Genomic DNA, 23555 nt, shown 5'->3' with positions numbered 1-23555 from the left:
GAAAGTAAAAAGAAGCAGAAGAGCGGAGGAAGAATATGCCAACAAAAGAAGTATTTAGATTTTATGCATATAAAAATACTTTATAGTACAAGTAGTGTAGTAAAATTTACATTTGTGAACATTTTTAAGGGCTAGTATAATCAGAAAAAATGCATTATATTACATAAGTGGATTATTATTTCTCATACTATAATGTGTGGACTGCATTTTAGGTTTTCTTAGTAAAATCTGAATCTGTAAGTAACTGGTAGTAAAAATACTACTACTACAATAATAACAATGTCAATAAAGTGATATATTTTCCTCTTAAATGTGTGGTAGCAGCATATAATATAAGTAACTCAAAACTGTACTTAATTGGAATACAAAACAGTAACACATAACAAACTAAACTTATATTTTGACTATGGTACTTGTATAAATATTTAATATTTTTAGGCTATATTTTTCTGAGCATGTATTGAAGTGTGGGGTTCTTAGGGAGGGGAGAATGTAATATTAACAACAACAAAAATAGCCTAATAATAATTATAATAATAATAATAATAAGAAGAAAGTGATATATAATATATGATACAATTGTTTGTTTATGTAAGTGGGAGAACTACGTGTAAATATTCAATATTTATAGGCTATATGATTCTGATTCTATTGAAGTGTGGAATGGGAGGGGAAATTTTAATATTAGCAACAACAACAACAAAAATGTAATATAACAATAATAATAATAATAATAATAAAGTAAATAATGTAAAAAGTATGTAATTAGATCGATTTAATTAAATTAATAATCAATTAATACATTATATTATATAAATAGTAGTAGTAGTAGTAGTAGTAGTAGTAGTATGAATTATATATATTTAAAATAAACAAAATGTATTGTGGAAAAATAGTCCTTTTTACCTTTAATGCACCGCACTACACTCCGGTCCAGTAGTTGGCGGTAATGTGCCTATAACCCAAACGCCAATAGTGGCGTCGCAGTAGAGGAAGACGGAGAACGCAGAGTAGAAGAAGAAAATGCGGAAATCGTTTTATGCTGGGTTGCAGTTGCTCCAGTGGAGGGCAGCGATGTGCCGTTTTGCTAAGTTTAATCAGACATTAATTCCAGCAGCCTGACAATTTATATTGAGCCTGTCTGTGACACTGTCATCCGCAGCTCTAGCTTACTGTAGCCAACTTAAAGCTACGTCTTATTCAGCTAATGCTAACAGCAGTTCTAGCTAATGTTACGTCTGTGTGTCTGTCTGTCTGTCTGTCTGTGATAGATCTGTGATACTTGACTAAACATCACACCGAGGAATCCTGCGTCAGGTCAGTTGAACTTTAACACACTGGGCTCTGCACAGATAGTCTGCAAGTAAAGGAAACGCTCTCTGTTTGAAGTTCACCTAACGTTACACTTTATTGAAGCACAGTGCAAACTAAAGGAAGAGCTACTGAGCCTTCAGACCTGAAGATGACATCCAAGAAGGTGATCGAGGTGTTCTACGATGTGGTTTCTCCTTATTCTTGGCTTGGCTTTGAGGTTGGTTAGTTTTCAATGTTAGCTCCACCAACACACACACACACACACACACAACTGGTTTAAAATTAAGATTTTACACAGATTTTTTTTTCTTTATGTTTACAGGTCATGTGTCGCTACAGACATGTGTGGAATATAGAGCTCAAACTTCGCCCTGCTTTTCTGGGTGGCATCATGCAAGGAGCAGGTAGTTAAAGAATCAGTGGTGGAAACTGACATTTTCCCACGCCCTTAAGTACAGTTCTGACGAAGCTGTACCTGAGTATTTCCATTTATTGTTACTTTTGCATCAAAAATTAGAATCAAATAATAGACTTAAATCTGAAATGGGCCATCCTGCAAAAGTAGTGCTTTTACTCTAAGTGCTTAAGGTATATTTTGATGCAAAAACTTGTACACTTTGACTTCAGTAACATTTTGAATTCAGGACTTTGGCTCATATTCATGTGGTTCCTGTTAATGCTGTTATATCTCATTCAATATTTGTCTTTCTATGACAGGGAACAAGCCTCCTGGTCTGGTTCCAAACAAATTCATGTACATGATGAAGGACCTAACCCGCTCGTCAGAGTATTTTGGTGTTCCCTTGCAAAAGCCATCCGATCCCTTTGAGGCCATGTTCCAAAAAGGTACATACGAGCAACACCCTCGTTTGCGTAAGTTGGCAATTCTGCCTTGCACAAGACAGTGGCAGGGCTATTTTTTCATTGAGCAAGGCTGAAATATATATATATATTTATATATACTTTATTAATCCCCCTGAGGGGAAATTCAATTTTTCAATACTGCAGAGAGTTTCAGGTCCTCTTCTGTTTTCTTCTCCTAGGCTCCTTGTCTGCGATGCGATTTGTGACAGCAGTACAGGAGAGGGAGAAGGGTGGAGACAAACAGGTGGAGCAGGTGTCCCGGGAGCTGTGGAGAAGGATCTGGACTGAGGACAAAGACATCACTGAACCTGCATCACTAGCTGAGGTACCAACGTATCCAGCATGGTTGTGTTTGAGAAGATTAAGACGCACCATTTAGTTTCCTCACTTTTTTTTTTTTTTTTTTTTTTTTTTTTTGCAGGCAGCGATGAAAGCAGGACTGTCTGACAGCGACATTGAAGAGGCGCTGAAGCTGTACACCTCGAAGGAGATCAAAGACAAGCTGAAAAATGCAACACAGGATGCACTTAATCATGGGGTCAGTTGTCCTTCAGTTGCACTTGTAGATTCAAGCAAGAGAGACGAGACGTTACAATCTAATGACCAAAATCTTTCCATTTGTGTCTTCTCAGGCATTTGGGTTCCCCATGGTGGTGTGTCACATAAATGGAAAGCCAGAGATGTTTTTTGGGTCTGACAGATTCGAGCTCATGGCACACTGCATTGGTGAGAAAACTGTTGTACAGTGCATCAGTCACCGACACAAACACACGCAATCTAAAAGTGACAATAGAAAGATTGATACGACCTTTAGTAGAGCATTAATCTGTTAGTCAACCTTGACACACTAGACACATAGACAGTTTTTATTACAGGAGTGTTAACGACATTTCAAACTGTGTTGTGGTTTTTCTCCTCTGTTTCCGTGGTTTGTGCAAAGTGTAGCGTCTCATTTTCAGTGTGAGCTGAAGCCGTCTGAGGTTCTTAACCAATCTCATTTTGTGCTCTGTTGCAGGGGAGAAGTGGCTGGGACCTCAGCCCAACAAATCAGCTGCAAAGTTGTGAGAGACAAAGCTGCCTTCAGACAGCTGTGTCTCTCACAAAGCTGCCTTCAGACACTGTTGCTGTCATTCTTACAGATTCTTATTTTAATGCTGACTTTTATTTTTCAATTTTCATATTTTCAGTGTCTTCTCAAGCCAAACAGCATATGGCCAATTTAACGTAAAACAAATAGTAATGTAAATAATGTAACATGCCATCGTACTGTTAAACATGTGCCTATTCAAAAAACATTGGTAGCTTGCAAATGACAGCACTGGATATCTTTTCTGTTGAAATACAAAAGGGACGAACAAGATGCAATTGTGTATCTGCTGCATGTAACACATGGGAGGTAAAGCAAGAAAATGATAATGAAAATGAACATTAAAATAAAATATGAAATAGAATGTGCATTATGCTACAGTGTTTAACATTGACACCTAAGATATTAAAATAATAAAATAATAAAACAAAATATATATCGTCTCTGTGCTGAGGCTGTAAGTGTAAAATTTAGCCGGCAAATTTTAATTAGCAAATACTAACATTATTAACTAAGATGGAAAATAGCAGCATTAACATGCTTAGTAGCATGTTAGCATAGCCATTGTGAGCATGTTAGCTTGCTGACATTAGCATTTAGCTGAAAGCGTCACTGTTCACTGACAGTGTGGCTGAATTATTTTTTTTAAGATCCTGAGTTTAAACCCATTCTGGGCGGAGGCCTCTCTGTACTGGTTTCCTCCCACAGTCCAAATACATTCAGGTCAGGTGGACTAGAAACTGAATTTCACATAGGTATTAATGTTAGTGTGTATGTGGTTGTCTGATTGTGTTTGCTTTGTGGTAGACTGACAAGCTGTCCAAGGTGTGACCCTCCTCTTTCCCAGTGAGAGCTGGGATACGCTCCACCCACTGGGAACACTAAACAGGATGTGGGTATTGATGATGGATGGATGGATGGATGGATTAACCTTTTGTTATGAAATGCCACTTAATACTTCCAGGGGAAATTTTACTTTTTAATTACATTACCTACACCACTTATTAGACAGCTCCAGTTACTAGTTTATTTTCAGATTAAGATTTTGCATAAAAATGGGTAAGACTATGAAATACTTAGCATTTATATATTCAGCCAGTGGGTCTCAATCTTTTTGGCTTGTGGCCCCTCAGAAAAATGGTGTCTGATTGGGGCCCCTTGTCATTTTTTATTTGTTAGCAGTTCCATCAAAAAAACATTTCACTTTAAAACTACACAGATAGTTTCTTTTTTTAAATGAACGTTTATTTTGACTTATTTAAGCTTCAAATACTTGTGTTTGAAACTTAATGAGGTCAAATTCTCCAGTACTTAATGGATAAATCAGGTTTGAGAAAACTCTACAAAATGAAAAATCTGTGTAGCAGAACTTTGTTCTTTATTCTTTCCTCTCCCATTCATCCTCTCATGACCCCTCAGATTTATCGTGTGACCCTTTTGATAGGTCAAAAATGGGAACCACTGGACTAAACTCAATAGATATAATTAAAACTAGCTCCACCTTGATCAGCTACAACAGTGAAATGTTTCTCGTGTATTGAGGCGTCAGTATTAACAAAAATAATGTAACATTTAATCATTTATGCAGAATAAGAACATTTACTTGGATAGTTTCAGTACATTTTATTGTATAGGACTTTTACTTGTAATTGAGTATTGTTACATTGTTGTATTGATACATTTAAGTTAGTAAAGAATTTAAGTACTTCTTCCACCATCATAACAGTGCACTATCTTGGCTGACAGTGCACTGTTATTATTTTTTTAATTACAGGCAAATAATACTACACACAGCACAGGTGACAACATGACATGATGATATAGTCTCACAAAAGGAAAAGCAACACAAGAATGAAACAAACAAAAAAGTTAGACTTATACAGACCAAAGTGAATAAAAGATTAAAATGACTAAGTTGATAATACCAGTAAAATTTATATGACAGAGCAAAATTATTATTATAAATTCTATTTAGTAAGAGCAAATTTTCTCCCTTTTCATGTTATGTTGTGCTACTTCGCAATGATTTGTAGCAATACTTTTTTCCATAAGACATTGCACAGTATTTAAGGAAAATTCAATTTAAATCTTGAGCTTTACCCAACAGAATAATTGTATTTATAATCTGGGGACAGTTTTTATCTAGGACCCCCAATAAAATGTTTACAGGCGTAAGTTCAAAAGAAATGTTGGGTGGCCCCTGCCAGTCTTAGATATCAGTCCACAAACCTGCAACACAAGGGCAGCAGAAAAACAAATGCAACTTGTCTTCCTCTTCCTCATTGCAGAATCTACACAGGGACGATTTTTCAGTGTTAAACATATTAAGTTGTTTTTTTAGACGCAATCATTTTACAGAAGCTCTTCAGTTGAAAGATCTGATAGGATAAGAATCAATTGTTGTTTTGTACATTGAACTAAAACATAGTTTCCAAGGTATTGAAATGACAAATTCGTCTTCCCAAAAAGAACAGATTATATGAGGGAAAGCAGTAAGAGCACTTCTCTGTAAAATAAATTTAAAATCTTTTATTTATCTATATTTTGAATGGCCATTTCTGGCGTCTTGTACCAGATGCGCACAGCAGTTTTTTTAAGTTTCCATTTCCAGTTAGTTGTGATAGCTGAAAGCAGCTGATTGAAATTAAAAACAGATTTAACCATAGACACAGCAGAATTGACAGTGCACTGTCTATATTCTTTTCAAGATGCAGGATTATGTGTCCTCATTTAATGCCTGTACCTGGAAAGAAATGAAAGTCATTATCGTTGACTAAATACTCCAGAGCAGGCCAAGCTTGTCCTACAAGTTCCACTTCAGTGAAGGCAAAACATGCCTAACAAAAGGCCTAAAAATGACGAAGAGTGGCAGGACCAGTTTTCCCAAACAAAGAGGAGAAAGGCAGGGCTACAAATAGTTGACATATGTTGACTTCAGTGAAACAGCTAATGACAGAATGGAGTCGAGGACACTCAAAGAAAAGGCAGGGCGAGACTGTGGACATCTATAAACCTGACATCAGTTGATGCATCATTTTTAAAACCTGAGGAGGGAGGCAGATAGGAGGAAGAAGGAAGCGGTAAATAGGAGAGCACGGGGACAAGGTGTAGGTGAGGAGGGTGGAGTTAAGAAAACACACACACAACGTGGAGCATAGACAAACAGAGCGCAGCGCATTGATCCCCTGAGCCGGACAGGTCGCCTGAGAAAAACAAGACAATAAAGATCTGAGCAGCACAACACATTCAGTTGGGAGGATGTGTGAAAAGTGCCTGGCCTTGTGAAGGAGGGGAACATGAGCCTGGAATAACAGGATTGGACATTTTCTTTTGGGATATAAAACACAACTGAAGGAGCCGAGGTAAGGATTTTATACACTACATGTCTTTTCCTTTGCTCTGTTCTCACAGTCACATCACAGAGGTATCTCTGAGGTAGAGTGAGCTGATGTTGATGCATGATATTAATCTAATGAGAGCTTAAATGTGTGTCTCACTCTGGTTAGTCCATGTCTGGTAATCATTTTGTTAGCTCTGAATGTGCAAGCAGGTGCTTCGTTTGCCCTTTGGGTGTGTGGAACAACAGTAGCATTTACAGGTCAAAAAATGCAGGTGAACAGGTTTAGAGATCTCAGATCTGACGTGGAGAGTATGATCATGTGGTTGAAGATTGTCCCTGTGTTACTACAGTGTAGTATGTACCACATATAAAGTATTAATTTGACCTTAAAAGTCATTAAATAGTCTTGAATTTGGCCTTAAGGGTCTTGATTGCCACAAACATTTACCTTATTTCTTCTTTTCTCAACCTTTTACTGTCTTTTCACTTAATACTTGCACTTCCCTGTTGGCAAAAGGTTGATAAAACTCATTCTAATAACCATATTCCTACACAAAACCCACCTCCAGCACCTCATATACTACTTAGCTTTATACTTACCTGCAATGCTTCTTTAGAAAAGTAGATTCTTCCATAAGCAGTCTTAAATTGGGTTAAGAAACATTTTGAAAAGGTCAATTTAAGGGTCTGATACCTGTATACACCCTGTTAAAGCTGCTCTAAATCCAGATATAGAGCATGGGGATCCCTCGGTTTAGGATGACACATTTTATTTCCGTATGCAGCTGTGGTGAAGCTCATTAAGTAATACTTCATCTAAGGATTGATCAATGATTGAGGTCTCTTTTTTGAGACCAAAGGGATCAAAGATTTTTGTTACACGGGATCCACAGTCTGGCATACCTCAGAGTCAGTGATACAACGTCTGAAGTTCCTGGTCTCAGTTACACGTTCGCCCAGACACCTTCACACCTGCAAGAGTCAAGTTACTCTTCCCAGATTCAGCCCCAAAGACACCACTGTCACTTTATGTGCTGTTATCATGAATAGAAAATGTCCTAAAACTGTTACATAACATCTGCAAGCTCATGGAAATGCTAGAAACATACTGGATATAAAGTTTGACTGTGTGAGCTGTTTATGAGAAATGGTCAAAGTGAGTAAAATGCTTTAATCTCATCTTTTTATATATTTACCAGGATGTCTTCAGTATCAGAGGCAGACTTCCGCTGCAAACATGGAGATACTATCTGTGGTGAGTTTAATCAGCTGCTTAAAGAATTTGGCCACTTACCTGCTCTGGCCTTCAGAGGCTTTGTTAAATATACCACACATACCAGCACAGATTGAACAGACCAACATGTCTGCCACTTTGACAGCACTGTGTCTCAACCCTGCTGTGTGATAGTAAAGATTTTTGTTTCTTTGTGTGTGTGCCCCTGTGTGCAGAGATACGTGTGTATGAGCAGGAGGTGATTGTTGTGCCCATCCTGCTGCTGGCCAGCTTCCTGGTCACCCTGGTCTTCATTTTGCTGCTGCGCTTTTGTCCGGAGAAAGTCGATCGCATCCGTCCGCAGGCCTCAAAGCTGACCACCAGGAGAGTGCTGCATGGCATTGATGGTAAGACTGATTACCGAAATGACATTGGATCTGTCTGCAAACAGTCAGCAAACTGATTCCATATGTGGGTTTTTGTGTTTTGCTTTTCCAGGAGTTTTAATCCACAGTCCAGGTTCATTTTACTAAATTTAAGCCGAATTTCTATGCATTCATTTTTATCTTTGTTAAGCACCTTTTAAGCTGCCCTTATCCCACAATCATGGTATCATTAATTTCAGCACAAGCTCAGCTACAAATCTGACTCACCATGTTGTCAGTTTAATAAAGTATGAAGCCAGCAATGTCACAGACGCTTATAAAACTATAAAAATTCTCTAGAGACAATCACTCAGAGTATTATAATTGAACAATTGACCCCAAAAGTATATACACAAATACATCAGAAAAATGTAAGAGATAAAACACTGAAAGTGATTTTACCCCAGTTTATTATTGTGCAGACTCACTTAAAAATGTCTTCCAATAAAATGTTTCTGGTCATCTGACATAGGTGAGATATTGTTTAAACATCAGCACTTGTGTCATAGACTCTTGAATATGTACATTTAACAGTAAAAACTAGTCCTCGTCACACATCTTCTTCCACTTTTTTTTGTACAACAGAATTTTGAGATAGAAATGGTGTCTAATAATCACTTAGTTTTGCTGTTACATTCTATTTATGCAAATAAATGACATTAGATTTCAAAAGTAATCACCTCCTACTCTGTAAGGACCAAAGAGGAGCAGTAAAATTGCAGCTATGGGGCAAATTATAATTGTTTTAAACAACTTAAAACGTACCTGTAGTACAGGAAAAAAAGGGAAGCCACTGGGCTCACTTCAGGCACACTAACATATATGATATGCAGTTAAAATGCCTTTATTGGTTAAGGGTGTAACAAAGCTAAAGATTGCAAAAGGAGAATACCGACCGGTTTCCACCCACACTGGGTCTTTCTCTGGCCATGGCTGGAAAAATGAGTCAACCAGAGTGAAAGGTCGTGATTCTTTACGTAGACAACTAGTGACCTGCAGGCTGAATTATATCATTATTTGATTATTTGAATTATTCCAGCACTACACAAGGATAAATAGTGTAACCATAATTAATGCGTACATTATATTTTTGGGTTGTTTTTATCACTTAAGTCACTGTGTTATTTATTGATGGGTACTTTATTTATATTTAAGTAGTTAGTTAAGCAGCCTGGAAGAACTGGGGAGTGCCAATAGTCCTACTGAACCACTCCCATGTAAATCCCTGCACTTATCTCTAATAATGATTCTCTGTCCCCCCCGCCTCTCTCTGTCCACAGCTCCACCAGGTCTCAATGCCCTGGAGCATGAAAGCATCGCTCTGGACATGCCCAGTTCCTACTCCACCTTCCACCCCCCAAACACATACTACTCCAAAAACCTCTCCTCGGCTGTGGACACACCCCCGCTCACAGCCAGCCCCCCGCCGCAGCCCTACAAGCCCAGTTTCACTCCCATCGTCCAGCCCAGAGAGCTGCCCCGTCAGAGGCTGCCCGAGTCCTTCAACCTGGTTACCCCCCTGCCTACTGCCTTCTCCCTGCGCTCCGACACCTCTGTGTCCCTCTACAGGGCCCGCATGGAGAACAGGAATGTGGTGCTGCGAGTCCTAAACGGTGAGACGACCAGACTTGAATTTAACCTAAGCCTTTAATGCTGTAATTTGCAGGTCTTTCTCAAGTGATTTTCTGTAACTGCATAGTTCCTCTTTCATCTCCGTCTCATCTTTGCCCTTTGCAGACTCTGCTGATGCCACAGAGAGACACAGCTTCCTGGGCTTTGCATCCTTCCTGGCCCAGCTGGGACCACACCCCTTCCTGCCAGAGCTTCTGGGTGTAGTCTCACTTCGAGCTCCTCTGGTTACAGTGGTGGAAGAGCTGGAGAACAGAGACCTGCTCAGCTACCTGTGGCGATGCAGACAGGTATATTTCTGCAGAGGGGGATACTGCTGCTACATGTGTCAACTCACTTTATGCATCAAAATATATATTTAAAGCAAAAAAGGAGCAAAATGATGATTGTGTCATCCTCTGAATATTAAAGTTACTTATCTTGTTTTGTTTTTTTCCAGGAACATGTGGATCCTCCATGTGACATGACAGAGAGACGAATATTTACCATGGCCAAACAGGTGGCCTCAGCATTGGTCAGTATGCGAACAAACATATATCCCCACTTATATTTGACTTTCAAATCCCTGGTGACATACATTAATCCTGTCCTGTTGCCATGTCAGCATTTACTTGTCGACAGGGTTTCCCTCCAATAGGCCCTCATCAGTGGTGTAGTGGAGAGTATACACAGGTGTACAGGGTATACCCACCTCTTTTTCTGTCCATTTAAAGTATATCCACCCATCAGCCAAAAAGCCTACCCACTTCCTCCTTTATAACCTACCCATTTACCTTGTAGTACACCCACCTCATAAACTACCACTACACCACGGGCCTTCATCATACAGATCATCATCATCCTGACAGTCCCAAAGATGACTAATGTCTCATCGTTTTTTGCTTGGAAAAGTAGTGAAAAACAGAAACACATTAAGAGTCTACAGCCATGCAAGCAGCTCTGGAGGCTGTAGGCTACTTTTGCCAAGCTAAATGCTAACATCAGCATGCTAACATTCTCACTGTAACTATGCTAACATGCTGATGTTACCAGGTAATGTTTACTGTGTTCATTATGTTTGTTTATCTAAGGTGGTAACTTGTAAACATTTGCTAGTTAGCACTACAAGCAGCTGAGGTTGATGGTGATGTCATCAGGTATGACTGGTACTTGGTGATAAAAGTACTTACAAAAAGGTTAAGAAATTAAATTTTGACCTGATGAGAGATGAAATGAGATGAAAATCTGGAGGATTCGACAGAGTTTTGTCAGTCCTGCCTTGAGTGTCTGAAGCTGATTTCCTGGTAATCCATCCAATAGTTGTTAAGATTTCTCACTCAAAACCAAAACTGTGAACCTCAAGGTGGCTCAAGAGGAAAATCAGGATCACCAGTGGCACATGAGACCAAAAAAGTTCATCTTCCCAGGTATAAAATTACCTGGATCTTTTGCTGCAACTTTGCCAACTGAGCAGCTAACTTTTTTTTCCATACTTCTGAGATGTTATTGGACTGAAAGACTCAAATCGGGAAAGTGAATCGTAGGGGTTGTGATGCTCAAAAATTGTATCCTCTGATTTACAGACATCTTTTTCACAATATAAGTGAAGTGGGTAAAAGTCATTTTTAGGCCCCATGACATCATGTGACGGACCCAAGAGATGTAATTCCATTGTTTGGCCACTATGTAAGTAGATACATTGTAGATACATTGTTTTACATTGTTTGGCCTGACGGTTAGTTAATAGTTAGATATTTCAGTTTGGACTAAAGTGTTAAACCAATCCACTAACAGACCAAGAGCGCAAAATTGACATCTTTAGAGCCGCTAAAAATCTGTCTCAGCCATAACAACATACTGTCTAACACAGATGCTTTAAAAATATGAGATTTTAGGAAGATCTTCACACATTTACTTCATGTCAGACTAAATTAAAATGAACTGTGCAGACTTGTGTGTTAAATCTTAAAATTCCCCTTCTCTTGTCGCCCAATCAGGAGTTCCTTCACAGTAAAGACCTTCTCCACGGAAACATCCGTGCCCGCAGCGTGCTGGTCTCCAAGGAGCACACGGCCAAGCTTTGGGGCCTGCATGGCGTCTACACAAGGAAGAACCAGGGAACCACTCAGAGAGACGATCCCAGCATGAAGAAGTGGCAGGCACCAGAGCTGTTAGCCAGGAGACCTGCCAGTCAGAGCAGCGACATGTGAGTGCTTCCGTTTTCATGTCTGGTGTTGTCTGTAGTTTACAGCCTCCAATAAAGATGTGAGAAGCAGGAAATGCATGTTCTGTGAGTATATTATTAAGGGAATTTTTGCCTCTGTGTTCCTCTCTAGCTGGTCGTTTGGCCTCTTACTGTTTGAAATGGCAACACTGGGTAAGTTGACTTTAAGTATTTTATCCCCAAACCAACTCTTCACTTCGTGTGTGTTTGTGTCCCCAATGTTGAACAGAGCTTCTCTATTGATTTTCCAGAAAAGTTACTGTGTAATACAATATATTTATATAGCAATGTAAAAATACTTATATGCCTACCTACTACATGTACTTTTTTCTCTCTAGGTGAAGCTCCATTTGCAGAAATCCCAGTTACTGAGCTTCTTCAGTTTCATCAACGAGGGAAAAGTTTGAAAAAACCCTCCAACTGCTCCAGCGCACTGTGAGTATCCACTGCATCCACATAAGACACAACCAAATCAGCGTGCAGTTTCCCTCTTTAACAAATCCCCTGTGACCTCTCTCTCAGATACTCCCTCATTAAGGGCTGTTGCCAGTGGAAGGATCAGGATCGACCCACGCTGGCTGAGGTGAGCCGGAAGCTCCTCTCAGGAGAGAAAAGTGCCTCTGACAAAGTCCTCAAGGCGTCCGGGACAATTAACATTGAGCAGTACCTGCAGGAGGCAGGATACGGGGATGCAAACAGCTACACTGTTTTCTGATCCGTCCGTGTGCCAGTACAATAGTTGCACTATTCTCCTCAGTGATACCCCAACGTGCACTTCTACAGAACAATGTCTTTCAGGTGCAAAAAAAGTGTTTCAGACTTGGTTATTCATTATATACATTCTCCTACGTCAGTTTCACACAGTGGAAACAAGAAAAAACTGTTTACTGTCTAAGTTATTTACTTTTGGGGGCTATTTATTTTCCTCTTAGTAAGACCTCATTCATGTGTGTCTTCATCTGTCGAGGCAAAGCCTAACTCTTTCAGGTTTAGTTGGGGAAATACACCTAGTAGTTTTGTAGTAGTGCACTTTATGATATGTAAACTTGATCTTTGTACAGCTGCTGCATCCTGAACTTGTAGTCCATACTGTTAGGACAGTTTACAGATCCCAAAGCAAATGTATATTAACAGATGTAATATATGTTATAATCGTATTTTGTACTGTTCTATATTTAGCATTGTGGAAATGAAGGGCACATAAATGTATTTACATGTATTGACACTCACTGTTTTCTCTATAAGCTCAGTTCATATGAACATCTACAGGCAAGAAATGAGCTCAAACTGTTTACACAAATTTAAATGTGAATAAAATATTACAAGTCCTGCAGTGATCTTTTTTATTGTTATGCCTCCACGCACAGAGGCGGAAAGATAGACAGTGCGGTTGCAAATTTTGTTTTATGTAGGTGGTGATCTTTTTCATTTTCAAGTGGCCGTCATGGAGGTAATAAAAGTACACACACACACAAAGGTCCAGTAACAGGTATTGTTTATTGGTAGTACTGCATACATGTACACAGAGCACTTCCACTGAGCCCTTGAGAGAGCAAACCATGAGGAATACCTATTTTCAGGTAGTTAGGTTGATTAAAGCTACTAAAACTATATCATATCCATGAAAAAATAACTTTGATTGTAGTACAAAATGGAAAAGATACAAAACTAAACTTTTACTAACTGGTAAAATGAACTAATTAAAAACGCCAGGCTTTCTGAGTGTCCTTTGCTCGGTGTGATTGGAGCCTGGATCGAACGTCTATGGTAAATAAACAACTACTAAAAAGACTGAAATATATAAATGTAGTGGACTGATGATGCCATCACTCCAAATCATATCACTAAAGTTAAAGCACCATTTGAAATACAGCAAGAAGGCAACGTCTCTTTTTTTTCCTTTTCAACCCAACAGATGAACTGTCCTAGTTAGATCTAGCACAGATTGCTGCAGGCTGGCAGATCTGCACAGTTTCTTAAGAGTAAACATACAAAAGGCTTCTACAAACACTACTGACATGGAGAGTTCAGACTGTCCATGCTCAACACTCGCACATTAACAGTATACATACATGTGCTTGCACATTCAATGTCCAGAAAGTAAACTGTCCATCCCCATGTCTCCACATGACCAATGGTGAACCACTGTTTATAAACACCGCTCACTGTCCCCGTAGATCTCAGTCTTTTTAAAACTTCTTACTAAAAAGGCGTAGGTATTGATTCCAATGAGAACACGCTCCTGGTGACCCTCTGAAGAACTCACTGCATCACTCGCGCAGGGTGTTGATAGAGGCACAGATCTTGAGAGCGGGACCCAGCTTGATATTCATGGTGGAGATGAGATGGTCCTCTCGCAGGAGCAGCAGAGCCTGCCCGTCTATTTCCTGTGACAGAAACTGGGCGGCCAACTCTTCACAGCCTGGACACAACCCAACAGGAGGACAGAATTAGTTTAAAATGAGAAAAGACTAGTGGCTAGGGATCACAGAACAATTACTTATTACTGAACACCAACCTTGAAGTGATGAGATAAACCTGCAGACTTCTTCCACACTCCACTGAGCAGGAGTCGATGAGAGAAAGTTAGCCCCATCTAGTGGGAGGCTGCCAGGAGCCGAGCTGTCAGAGGGAGGAGCGCTGCGCTCATCGGCTCTTGAGCAGGAGTGTGAAGAGCTCGGGGACAGCGAAGGAGAATCGTCCTCGTCTTCTTCCCCGTCGCTGGATACATCCTCTGAGCGACTGGACTCAGAGTGACACTGTGGCAGAAAGAGCGGAGATTCAGACACAAAAGCAAATGATAAAACGTAAGAATAAGACTGGGCACTGTAATTTTTACCACCACAGTTAACAGTGTATCTGTTGGTGACTATTTTCAGCTGTGGAATAATACACATGTAGTACTCAATGGCAACACTCGTTAGCAGGTTTTGATTTTTTCATATGATTTGTTCATTAGAAACTGTATATAACATCACCAGTCAAATCCTTTGAACTACAGATCTTACCTTAACAGGTAGGTGCCTACTTGATATTTTATTACAGGTGATATTAGAACTGCTCCTGCGAGAGGGGCCCCTTCGCCTGGCGCCGCTCTCAGTGGGAGCAGGAGGTGATGACAGCCCTGAACCACTCCCCCTTCTGCTTGTCTTAAAGTGTTGGCTGCAGCTCACGTTATACCTGCAAAACCAGGAGCACAGTCAAAACTGGTATGTTTGCCTACACTTGATGTAAAGCACAGTAGAGTTTAGTTGGAGGTATGTAGGACATCACCAAACAACAAACCAAATTAAAAACAAAGCTGAAGCAGGAAGTCACAGTAAACCCTACCTCTTAGCGCATGTGTTTGAGCAGAACCTCTTTGATCCTCTGAACTGGGTGGCTGGGGCGAGGCTTCCACAGTACTCACACTTTAACACTGAAGAAGGAAGGCATGAAGCTACATTAAACATTTAGGAAATACTGATCATGCACACAGATCCATGGTATCATACTTGCTCATTAAAAAAAACAGTAAGATCTACTCCACCACTTACATGGAGCTCCGTTCTCTGAGCGGCCAACCAGGGCGAAATCTCTGTCTTTGAGGAGTCCAGCAACCTGTCACATCAAATACAAGCCCAACAGTGAGGAAAAAGTGCATAGCCAGTGTATTTCAAATCAGAGTTTTGATTAAATGGGAGGTCTGTGTTATCATGGCAGGGCACACTTACAGGGAAGGGCTCAGCTCCCTCCTGTATGACAAAGCCCTCTATTAGGTGGGTGAGGACTTGAGGTTTGACCACTGCCTGAGGAACAGGTGCTCTGTCTTTGTCCCCATGCCCGCCTCTTGACAAGGGCAGAGGCAAGGACAGGGTGGGAGGAGATGAGAAGGCGGCTGCTACAGGAGGAGCTGGTGAGGATTGAATAAAACAAGGATAATAATAAGCTCTCAACCAAATTTATAGACTAACAGTTAAAATTTGTACAGCAAAGTTGCGCTGCTTATAATTTAAGCTTGATTTGGAGAGGACAAATTGACTCACCGGAGTCCTTTGTAGGTGCAGGGGATAAGGGAGGAGCAGAATCTTTTGTGGGTGCAGAGTCTGAAGATTCTGTCGCCATCTCATTTGGTGCATCACAGTCAGATTTTCTTTTCAGAGAGCCAATGGCAGGTTTTATCTAATGATATGTGGGGGAAAAATAGGTTAACAATGCATTATACACTGGTACAAGCTTTCACACTGCTCTGAGCCCCAGGCTAAGGGGACTGCCAGCCCATGGCTAATCAAGTGTTCACAATGGCACAGTCCTGACATATTCCAAGTGGGCTGGACCTGCTCTGACACGGGGTTAGCCACAAGTTTGCCAGGTCATTTGCTGAAAATGGAGTTAACCCAGGGCTGAAACTTGCCAGTGGGGCTTTTTGAATGTTAACATGAGTTACAAGTTCAGACATTTAACCCAGGGCTAGTAGAAGTGCACTGTGAATCACATAGCTCTGGGTTTAAGTTAACCAAGCGTTTACAATGTGTGTGTGAAAAGGGGCTAAGTTAGCACAGGCTCAACTCTTACAGGGTTCACAAAGAAGTATGCCTGACTGCCTGGGTCAAGTACAATGGCATGTCAAGCTTGTAAATCTCGACTACTCACACACTGGTAAATGATAAAAATAGAATTAAACACTGTTTTTCCAGAGCTGATGGCGGAAGTAGCAAAGGCATGAGCCATGATGTTTCCTTGTCATCACTTTTAAAAGCTTCACAAGCACAGTACTGACAGGGCACACATGAGAAAATGGCGGCAGGTAAAGACAAAGTGTAGGAGCTAAAAAGTATTGTAAAATATTTCAATTATGCTGGAGACAGGAGTTTAGTTGGGTGGCGTTAGGGGATGGGGGTGTCCAACTATGTAACTGCACAGTTTGCCACAAGTTTTGAGAACAAGGTGGGTAAAAAGGGGTCATTTTTCATAACAATTAACTTAAGTGACTGTTGTTAAATAGAGCAATTTGTATATGGCAAGTAAATATTGACTTTGGGCAAGTAGATTTCTGACCCTCTAACAAAACCTGTCTTAGCCCAGAGCTAAGCATAGCTCCCTAAACACAGAACTGACAGTGTTGCTATGAACGTCCGGTCACTGGTTGATCTTACCATAGCACTGTTGTTGGAGACTGCATTAACATTCCCACCAGCTGTACTATCCTGGGCCGTGCCGCCTCGTGCCTGTGCCAGAGCCACAGCCTGTGTGTTTCCTGCTAAGCCCTGCCTGGCTCCCACAAGCTGCACAGGGATGTGGGGAGTATTGTGCTGGTTGTTGCTGGGTGGTGCTGGGAGAATGGGAGGTGGATGTCGAGGAGGCAGCTGCACAGGTACACGGTGTCCCTGAGCTGTCTTGGGCTGTATTGGCACAGGTCCTTTCTCTGCAGTAGTGCTGGCCTGTTGTAGGGGCTGCACCACCAGAGTCTGCGTGTTTATGTTGGCTTTTGGGGTCACTGAGCCAATGGGGTAGCCCTGGGTGGTGGTAGGAACATTTGAGGTGGGTACCAGGATCACAGGGGCAGCAGAGGAGGACAGGAGGAGCTGGGAGAGAGGGAGTGCTGCAGAGGAGGTGGAGGAAGGAGCTACAGAAGCAGCAGGAGTAACAGTCTTTACAGTCATAGTGTTGGTGGTGGATTGCTGAGTGAAGTTGGCTTTGGCCATTTGCTGCTGCTGTTGCGGTTGCACTTGCTGCTGCTGAGCTGTCTGGGCGAAAGTCTGCTGCTGCTGCTGCTGCTGCTGCTGCTGCTGCTGCTGCTGTCCGAGGGGAAAGCCGGCGACATCTTTCCTTTCTGGAAGCTCAGATTTGACAGCTACTGCTCTGGGACTGGAAACGCAGTGCAGGGCCAGATTCTGCACCTGTAAGATAAAGACAGGAGTAGGTTGTGGTGAAATGCAGTTGGAAAAAAATTACAGGAGTGTACTTGTTGGAGTCAATGACAATCATACGTTCCTGTCACACATTAAAGTTTGTAAGATTTTGAACAGGTCAGACTTCACATCACAGGTAGGTAATGGTGCTCAAACCTGATCATTGTCTGACTGGGCACTGGCAGTGGTAGGAGCGACTTCATGCTGCTGCTGTTGTTGTTGTTGCTGCTGCTGCTGCTGCTGCTGCTGCTGCTGCTGCTGCTGCTGCTGCTGCTGCTGAGGCTGTGTCTGGGCAACTGTTGCCACAGTAGCTGTTGCTGTACCACCAGGCATGAAGATGAGCTGAGAGGCAAGGGGAGCCCTGAGAGAGCGGTTGACCTGTGTGCGGAGCAAAACAGATGGTCAACCTTGTACATAGCAAATATTTCAATGAATGACTCTTTAACTACACAAATATTGATGTATTAACTAAGAAATTATCAATGCATAGCATGTTAGCCGTTAGCCTAGATACAGCCGTAGCGTCAGACCTGTTAAAACCTAAGTGAACGGGCATCCCTTCAAGTGCAAGGTTAGTCCACTAAACAAGCTTTTTTTCCAAAGACCGCCTCATATCGTTAGGATAAATGTCAGAGAACATATAGAAAATGGCATGTAAACGTGTTGTCTTACCTTACCGGTGTGCTGCCTTGTTTGTTTATAATTTAGCTCTGCTTTCCAAAGCGCGGCCGATTGACATATTATCTGTATGTCACTAGTCACTTGAACCAAATTTAGGACGACAGGAGACGGGTTGAAATAAACCGAAATTTCCCTTTAATTATTGCAATATTATTTGGTTATTGTCACATGTATTTATTTTGTGCCTTGGCCCCTCTTAAAAAGCTTTTTAAGCTTCCTAGGGTGTCCCATTTCACATACCATAACTACAAAAATGAGTATGTTGTACATGATGTTAACAGGAGTGTGAATAAAGAAATGATGACAAAATCCTAAATGATTTGCCAACATCTGTAAGCCCTAAGTGTTAGTGCTCATTTTTAAAAGCACTTCAAGGCGATCGTGCAGTATCGCTGGTTCTCGAGAAGAAACTTTTTTTTTTAAATTTTCTGCTGATGGAGTTCAGTTTATAGTTACAGAGGCTTTTACTGTTTAAGCTAACAACAGATTTTTTACTTTGGTTCCAATGAATACTGCTGCTCTTAGTGATGCAGAATTCATGAAAAACCCAAAAGGGAAATCTTTAGAGCACCAAATCAGCAAGCTTTTACAAACAGAACAAAGGTTGAATTGTTATATCCTAACAATTGGTGACACAAACAGGCACAATATACATTCATTTAATTAATTATGACTTAAAAATGGACACAACGCACAATACTTATTAACTCACCCTAAGATACATCTGTCCCTGTCCTGCAGAGTTTCCACCCAGCAGCACTGACTGGTTAAGTGCTGTTGTTGTTGCAGAGGTGGCCGGGCCATGGGGACGGGGATTGGTCATGGTACCTCCCGCTGATGTGGTGCTTAGGTTGACCTGGGAGGAACAGAACATTTTTAATCAAATGTACCTTTAAAAAACTAGCTGTGTAATTCAAAATTCAAACAACAATCAACATAAGAACCTACAGTGGTGGTTGCCTGGGACATGCTGTTACTTGGGGTACTGGATTGACGACTAGCTGCAAGCGTGGCCTGGTTCAAAGAGAGAATTGAAAGGGATGTGGTGTAATGATTCTGCTTATTATATTTTTGTAATGACTAAATTTCTCTGTGATAACTCTGGTTACCTGTTGCACAGCAGCCAAGTTGTGGAGTTGAGCATTGTTGATCTGCTGCTGCAGCATGAGCTGCTGGAAGTACTGCGCTGCATTTGGCTGTCTTTGAAGTGCTTGGAGAGCCTAAACAAACACACAAACATACATGTCTAATCCACAAATATTTATATTGATGTATTACTAGCAATTCAAGATAACATTATGAGTCTGTTCATCACACACATGCAGTGGTTTATGCACACCTGTACAGCCTGTCTTTCATATAGAGACATGTGGGCTATCTGGGGTGCACGAGAGTTCCCACTTGTCTGAGGATTTCCATTGGTAGTGCCTGTGTTTTGGTCTTCACCTGCATCCATGTTTGCTGCTCAAAACACAGAGGCCACTCGTCAAAAGTAGTTGGGACCAAATGCTTTTGCTGTATACACAATAAACAAGAACAATTTCCATTGATTGCAAAACTTTTTTACTACAGATATCTTAGCACTGCAACATCCAATTTGGCACACTGTACTGGGGTCACACAATGAAAAATGGACATCTGACAACTTAACTAAAGTAGTTAATAGCTCAAGTGCATTACAGTCAAACTCGGTGTCAGACTTTCCATTACTTATGTTGTTTTTAACTCAGGTAAGTTACAGATTTATTTTTTTTCAGAGGACCTATAAATCACAGCTTACTACACCCCTGCACAAACACTACTTTTAACTACTTAACGTTAACTTACGACACTGACCGACATTATTACTATACCATAATAACAGATGCAAGCATGAGCAATGAGGTATTTTCATTAGCAGACCGGTTGTCAACATGACAGATGAATGCGAGAGAAAGAACAACATGGAGGAAAGCTCAAAACACCAAGTGAGAAAGAAGCTAGCCAGCTGTTGCTAACTACAATGGACTTTACCAGTTAGCTTATCCATCTCTAACCAAGTCTGACATGGCGTTTGCATTACTTAAAAAATATTGCAGTTTATATACGAGCTAGGAAAAAACGGACCGAGTGCAGAAACATTACATGACAATGGAAACACCGTCAGTTTTGTGCGAACAGTAGTAAAAATGTGCAGCGTTAGTTTAACACAAGCTAACTAATTAGCTATGCTAGCTGCTTGTTGCAGGCAGAAAGCTAAGCTAGCTGGCTATCACCCTGGCAACAAGTCATCGTTTAGTGTTTCCGGCGTGCTTATATGTTTACCTGTCTTCGGTGTTTTTGTCCTTTTCACACTTACATGCACTCAAGTTTTATGTTGCGATCTTGATTTTAACTGCAGACAACGATTAGCCCCTTTTTTTGCCTCCAACGAAACCCCGCCCCTTTCAGCCCCCGTTCTTCTTCTGCCTCTTCTTTGTGTTGGCGGAGGACGAATCGACGGTTAACAGCGCATAGCGCCACCTGCTGGCGGAGTATGGAGCGCACAGACACACTGAAGTAGCAGCTCTTTGCTAGTAGATAAAATATGATTTGCTTCTCCTTTGACTCAATTTTCAAAACACTTTCAGGACTTTTCAGAGACAAACCAATTTGCTAAATTCATATCTTAAAACACTAAATGCTGTCCTTGCATAATACAAGGCATAAAATCCTCATAGTCATCTCTAGACAGTCAAGTCATTATACAACCCACTGTCACAAATCACACACCTGCCTCAATCAACCAGCACCCTCGAGAGCAACAGAGGAGAGATTAAGCGTCTTTTAAAGTTATTTAAAAAAAATAAATAAATAACAGTCACAGAGCCATTGTCGTTCCTTACAGTTTCCCATAAGGTCTTCTATAAACCAGCTAAATAACCGTCAGAAAACCTTCAGAAAACCATTGGGGAACATTGTCTGAAGGTTTTCTAATATTAATATGGTCTCTTTTTCAGAAACTAAGACTAAGACTCCCAGTGCTGTTATTTTTTGGAACTGTTCACTCACAGTCAGTAGACTAATATGGAAATCCAAAAAACTGAGTTTACAAAAACACATCACTGATTTACACACACCAGCCTCTTTATTAGGTACACCTGTTCAACAACTCTTTAACGCAAATACCTAATCAGCCAGTCACGTGGCAACAACTCAGTGCATTAAGGCATGTTGTGAAGTTCAAACCGAGCATCAGCTCAGTTTTAGGAGACTGGAAAAATGTTGCCTGGTCTGATGAGTCTGGATTTCTGCTGTGACATTCAGATGGTAGGGTCAGAATTTGTCATAAATAACATGAAAGCATGGATCCATCCTGCCTTGTGTCAACGACTCAGGCTGGTGGTGGTGTAACGGTGTGGGGGATACTTTCTTGGCACACTTTGGGTCCCTTAGTACCAACTGAGCATGGTTTAAACACCACAGCCTACCTGAGTATTGTTGCTGACCGTGTCCATCCCTTTATGACCACAGTGTACCCATCTTCTGATGGCTACTTAATGCAGGATAACACACCATGTCACAAAGGTCAAATCATGTCAAACTGGTTTCTTGAACATGACAATGAGTTCACTGTACTCCAATGGCCTCCACAGTCACCAGATCTCAGTCCAATAGAGCACCTTTGGGATGTAGTGGAACTGGAGATTCTCATCATGGATGTGCAGCCAACAAATCTGCAGCAACTGTGTGATGCTATCATGTCAATATGGACCAAAATCTCTGAGGAATGTTTCCAGCACCTTGTTGAATCTATGACACCAAGAATTAAGGCAGGTGTACCTAATAAAGTGGCCACTGAGTGTATATACTATAAATACTATACTATACTAAAGGCTACTATAAGCTACTATACACAATTGTGTGCAATTACAGACTGTCTTCATGCATTTATGAGTACAATATTATTATATTCCCAACAGCAAGTTTGTTTTCTTATCTCTGGCCAATTTGAACATTAAAAGTATTTTGGTTCTTGTATTCCTTAAAAAAAGGAAGCAGGAATACAGGTCATGAGGTTATGGTGACAAGTTGAACGGTGTAAATGTAAACTCTCAAAAAAGATGCAGAGGCAGAGTGGAGAGGGGACAGGAAATGACAGAAGTTAGACTATTTATTGGAAAAAAAGTGCACCTGAAACCTCATCATTTAATGTGTTGCGGGGGTGAGGAGAGTCTGTGATGATAGGACACTGCTCTGGTAAAGTTACCCGTGTAAATGAAAGTAAAACAAGATAACTGACGACATCATTTCAGCCCCACCTCGCACCTTCAGGATATGTTCATAAACACTGAACCCTTAAAACCATCAAGCGGTAGGCTATATTTAAATAGGAATACCACCAGCTACGAGTCTTTGCCCTCAAGACTGCAGGTTTGCTTTTTAACGTCATTATAATTTTCTTTTATTACCTAACTATCATGGAAGATGTTTCGGTTTCAGAATGAAGACTTATGACTGAGTGCACTAAACCAGTCTTACATTTGGATATAGTTTAGTGGAGTTTCATATTGTAGAGGTGGAGTGTAATTTATGACTTTCGTCATCAACTAGCCATGTTTCGTTTCTGTTTCCAGCCAAGTCCTTCTTTGAATAAGGTCTCTTAGCAGAATCAGGTTTTTAGCCTTCAGGCTTCATTTAAGAGCCACTTATTCAAAAACAAAACTCAGTAAAGATTATTTCCCCTGAAACATCTGCCAAATGGAGTGTATGGTCAAAACACTACTAAACATTAGCAAAGAAGATCTTACCTATAAAGTTCACTTAAATATAACTTATTAATAAAGATGTTTTGTGCATGAAATGTTTTTATTAAAACATTTTACATTCATTAAATCTCCAAAGGTGAGTGCACTTGGGTGTATACTGATTTCACCACCACAATGGGCA

General features: G+C 40.7%; 3 protein-coding genes across 6 annotated transcripts; 2 read left to right on the top strand and 1 right to left on the bottom strand.

Annotated features, from left to right (window-relative positions):
- The first annotated feature begins 1031 nt into the window (after positions 1 to 1031).
- Positions 1032 to 3701, top strand: LOC125893164 (glutathione S-transferase kappa 1-like). Of its 3 annotated transcripts, XM_049583716.1 has the most exons (8): positions 1032 to 1317; positions 1422 to 1531; positions 1637 to 1718; positions 2032 to 2187; positions 2358 to 2503; positions 2600 to 2716; positions 2811 to 2904; positions 3194 to 3701. In XM_049583716.1, exons 2-8 carry the CDS (start codon positions 1463 to 1465, stop codon positions 3241 to 3243), a joined length of 714 nt encoding a protein of 237 aa, XP_049439673.1. In that variant the 5' UTR covers positions 1032 to 1317; positions 1422 to 1462; the 3' UTR covers positions 3244 to 3701. The 3 variants fall into 3 exon arrangements, with proteins under 3 accessions (XP_049439673.1, XP_049439672.1, XP_049439674.1); XM_049583715.1 differs by having other exon boundaries at positions 1032 to 1531; XM_049583717.1 differs by having other exon boundaries at positions 1037 to 1531; positions 2032 to 2160.
- Positions 3702 to 6169: 2468 nt separating this feature from the next.
- styk1b (serine/threonine/tyrosine kinase 1b) lies at positions 6170 to 13405 on the top strand. Its single transcript, XM_049583675.1, has 10 exons — positions 6170 to 6627; positions 7805 to 7860; positions 8055 to 8225; positions 9524 to 9856; positions 9981 to 10162; positions 10312 to 10386; positions 11849 to 12057; positions 12188 to 12228; positions 12414 to 12510; positions 12598 to 13405. Exons 2-10 carry the CDS (start codon positions 7806 to 7808, stop codon positions 12788 to 12790), a joined length of 1356 nt encoding a protein of 451 aa, XP_049439632.1. The 5' UTR covers positions 6170 to 6627; position 7805; the 3' UTR covers positions 12791 to 13405.
- Positions 13406 to 13555: 150 nt separating this feature from the next.
- Positions 13556 to 21089, bottom strand: phc1 (polyhomeotic homolog 1). 2 transcript variants are annotated; one of them, XM_049583594.1, is made up of 14 exons: positions 20952 to 21089; positions 19987 to 20108; positions 19757 to 19867; positions 19596 to 19661; positions 19360 to 19503; positions 18123 to 18344; positions 17211 to 17954; positions 16101 to 16236; positions 15789 to 15967; positions 15612 to 15675; positions 15406 to 15493; positions 15084 to 15255; positions 14594 to 14834; positions 13556 to 14497 (listed from the first exon to the last, which is right to left on the bottom strand). In XM_049583594.1, exons 2-14 carry the CDS (start codon positions 20101 to 20103, stop codon positions 14346 to 14348), a joined length of 2436 nt encoding a protein of 811 aa, XP_049439551.1. In that variant the 5' UTR covers positions 20104 to 20108; positions 20952 to 21089; the 3' UTR covers positions 13556 to 14345. The 2 variants fall into 2 exon arrangements, with proteins under 2 accessions (XP_049439551.1, XP_049439552.1); XM_049583595.1 differs by having other exon boundaries at positions 20986 to 21083.
- Positions 21090 to 23555: the final 2466 nt, after the last annotated feature.

Source organism: Epinephelus fuscoguttatus, linkage group LG8 (assembly GCF_011397635.1).
Source record: "Epinephelus fuscoguttatus linkage group LG8, E.fuscoguttatus.final_Chr_v1".
NCBI lineage: Eukaryota > Metazoa > Chordata > Actinopteri > Perciformes > Serranidae > Epinephelus > Epinephelus fuscoguttatus.
This window is presented reverse-complemented; position numbering and strand designations above follow the sequence as displayed.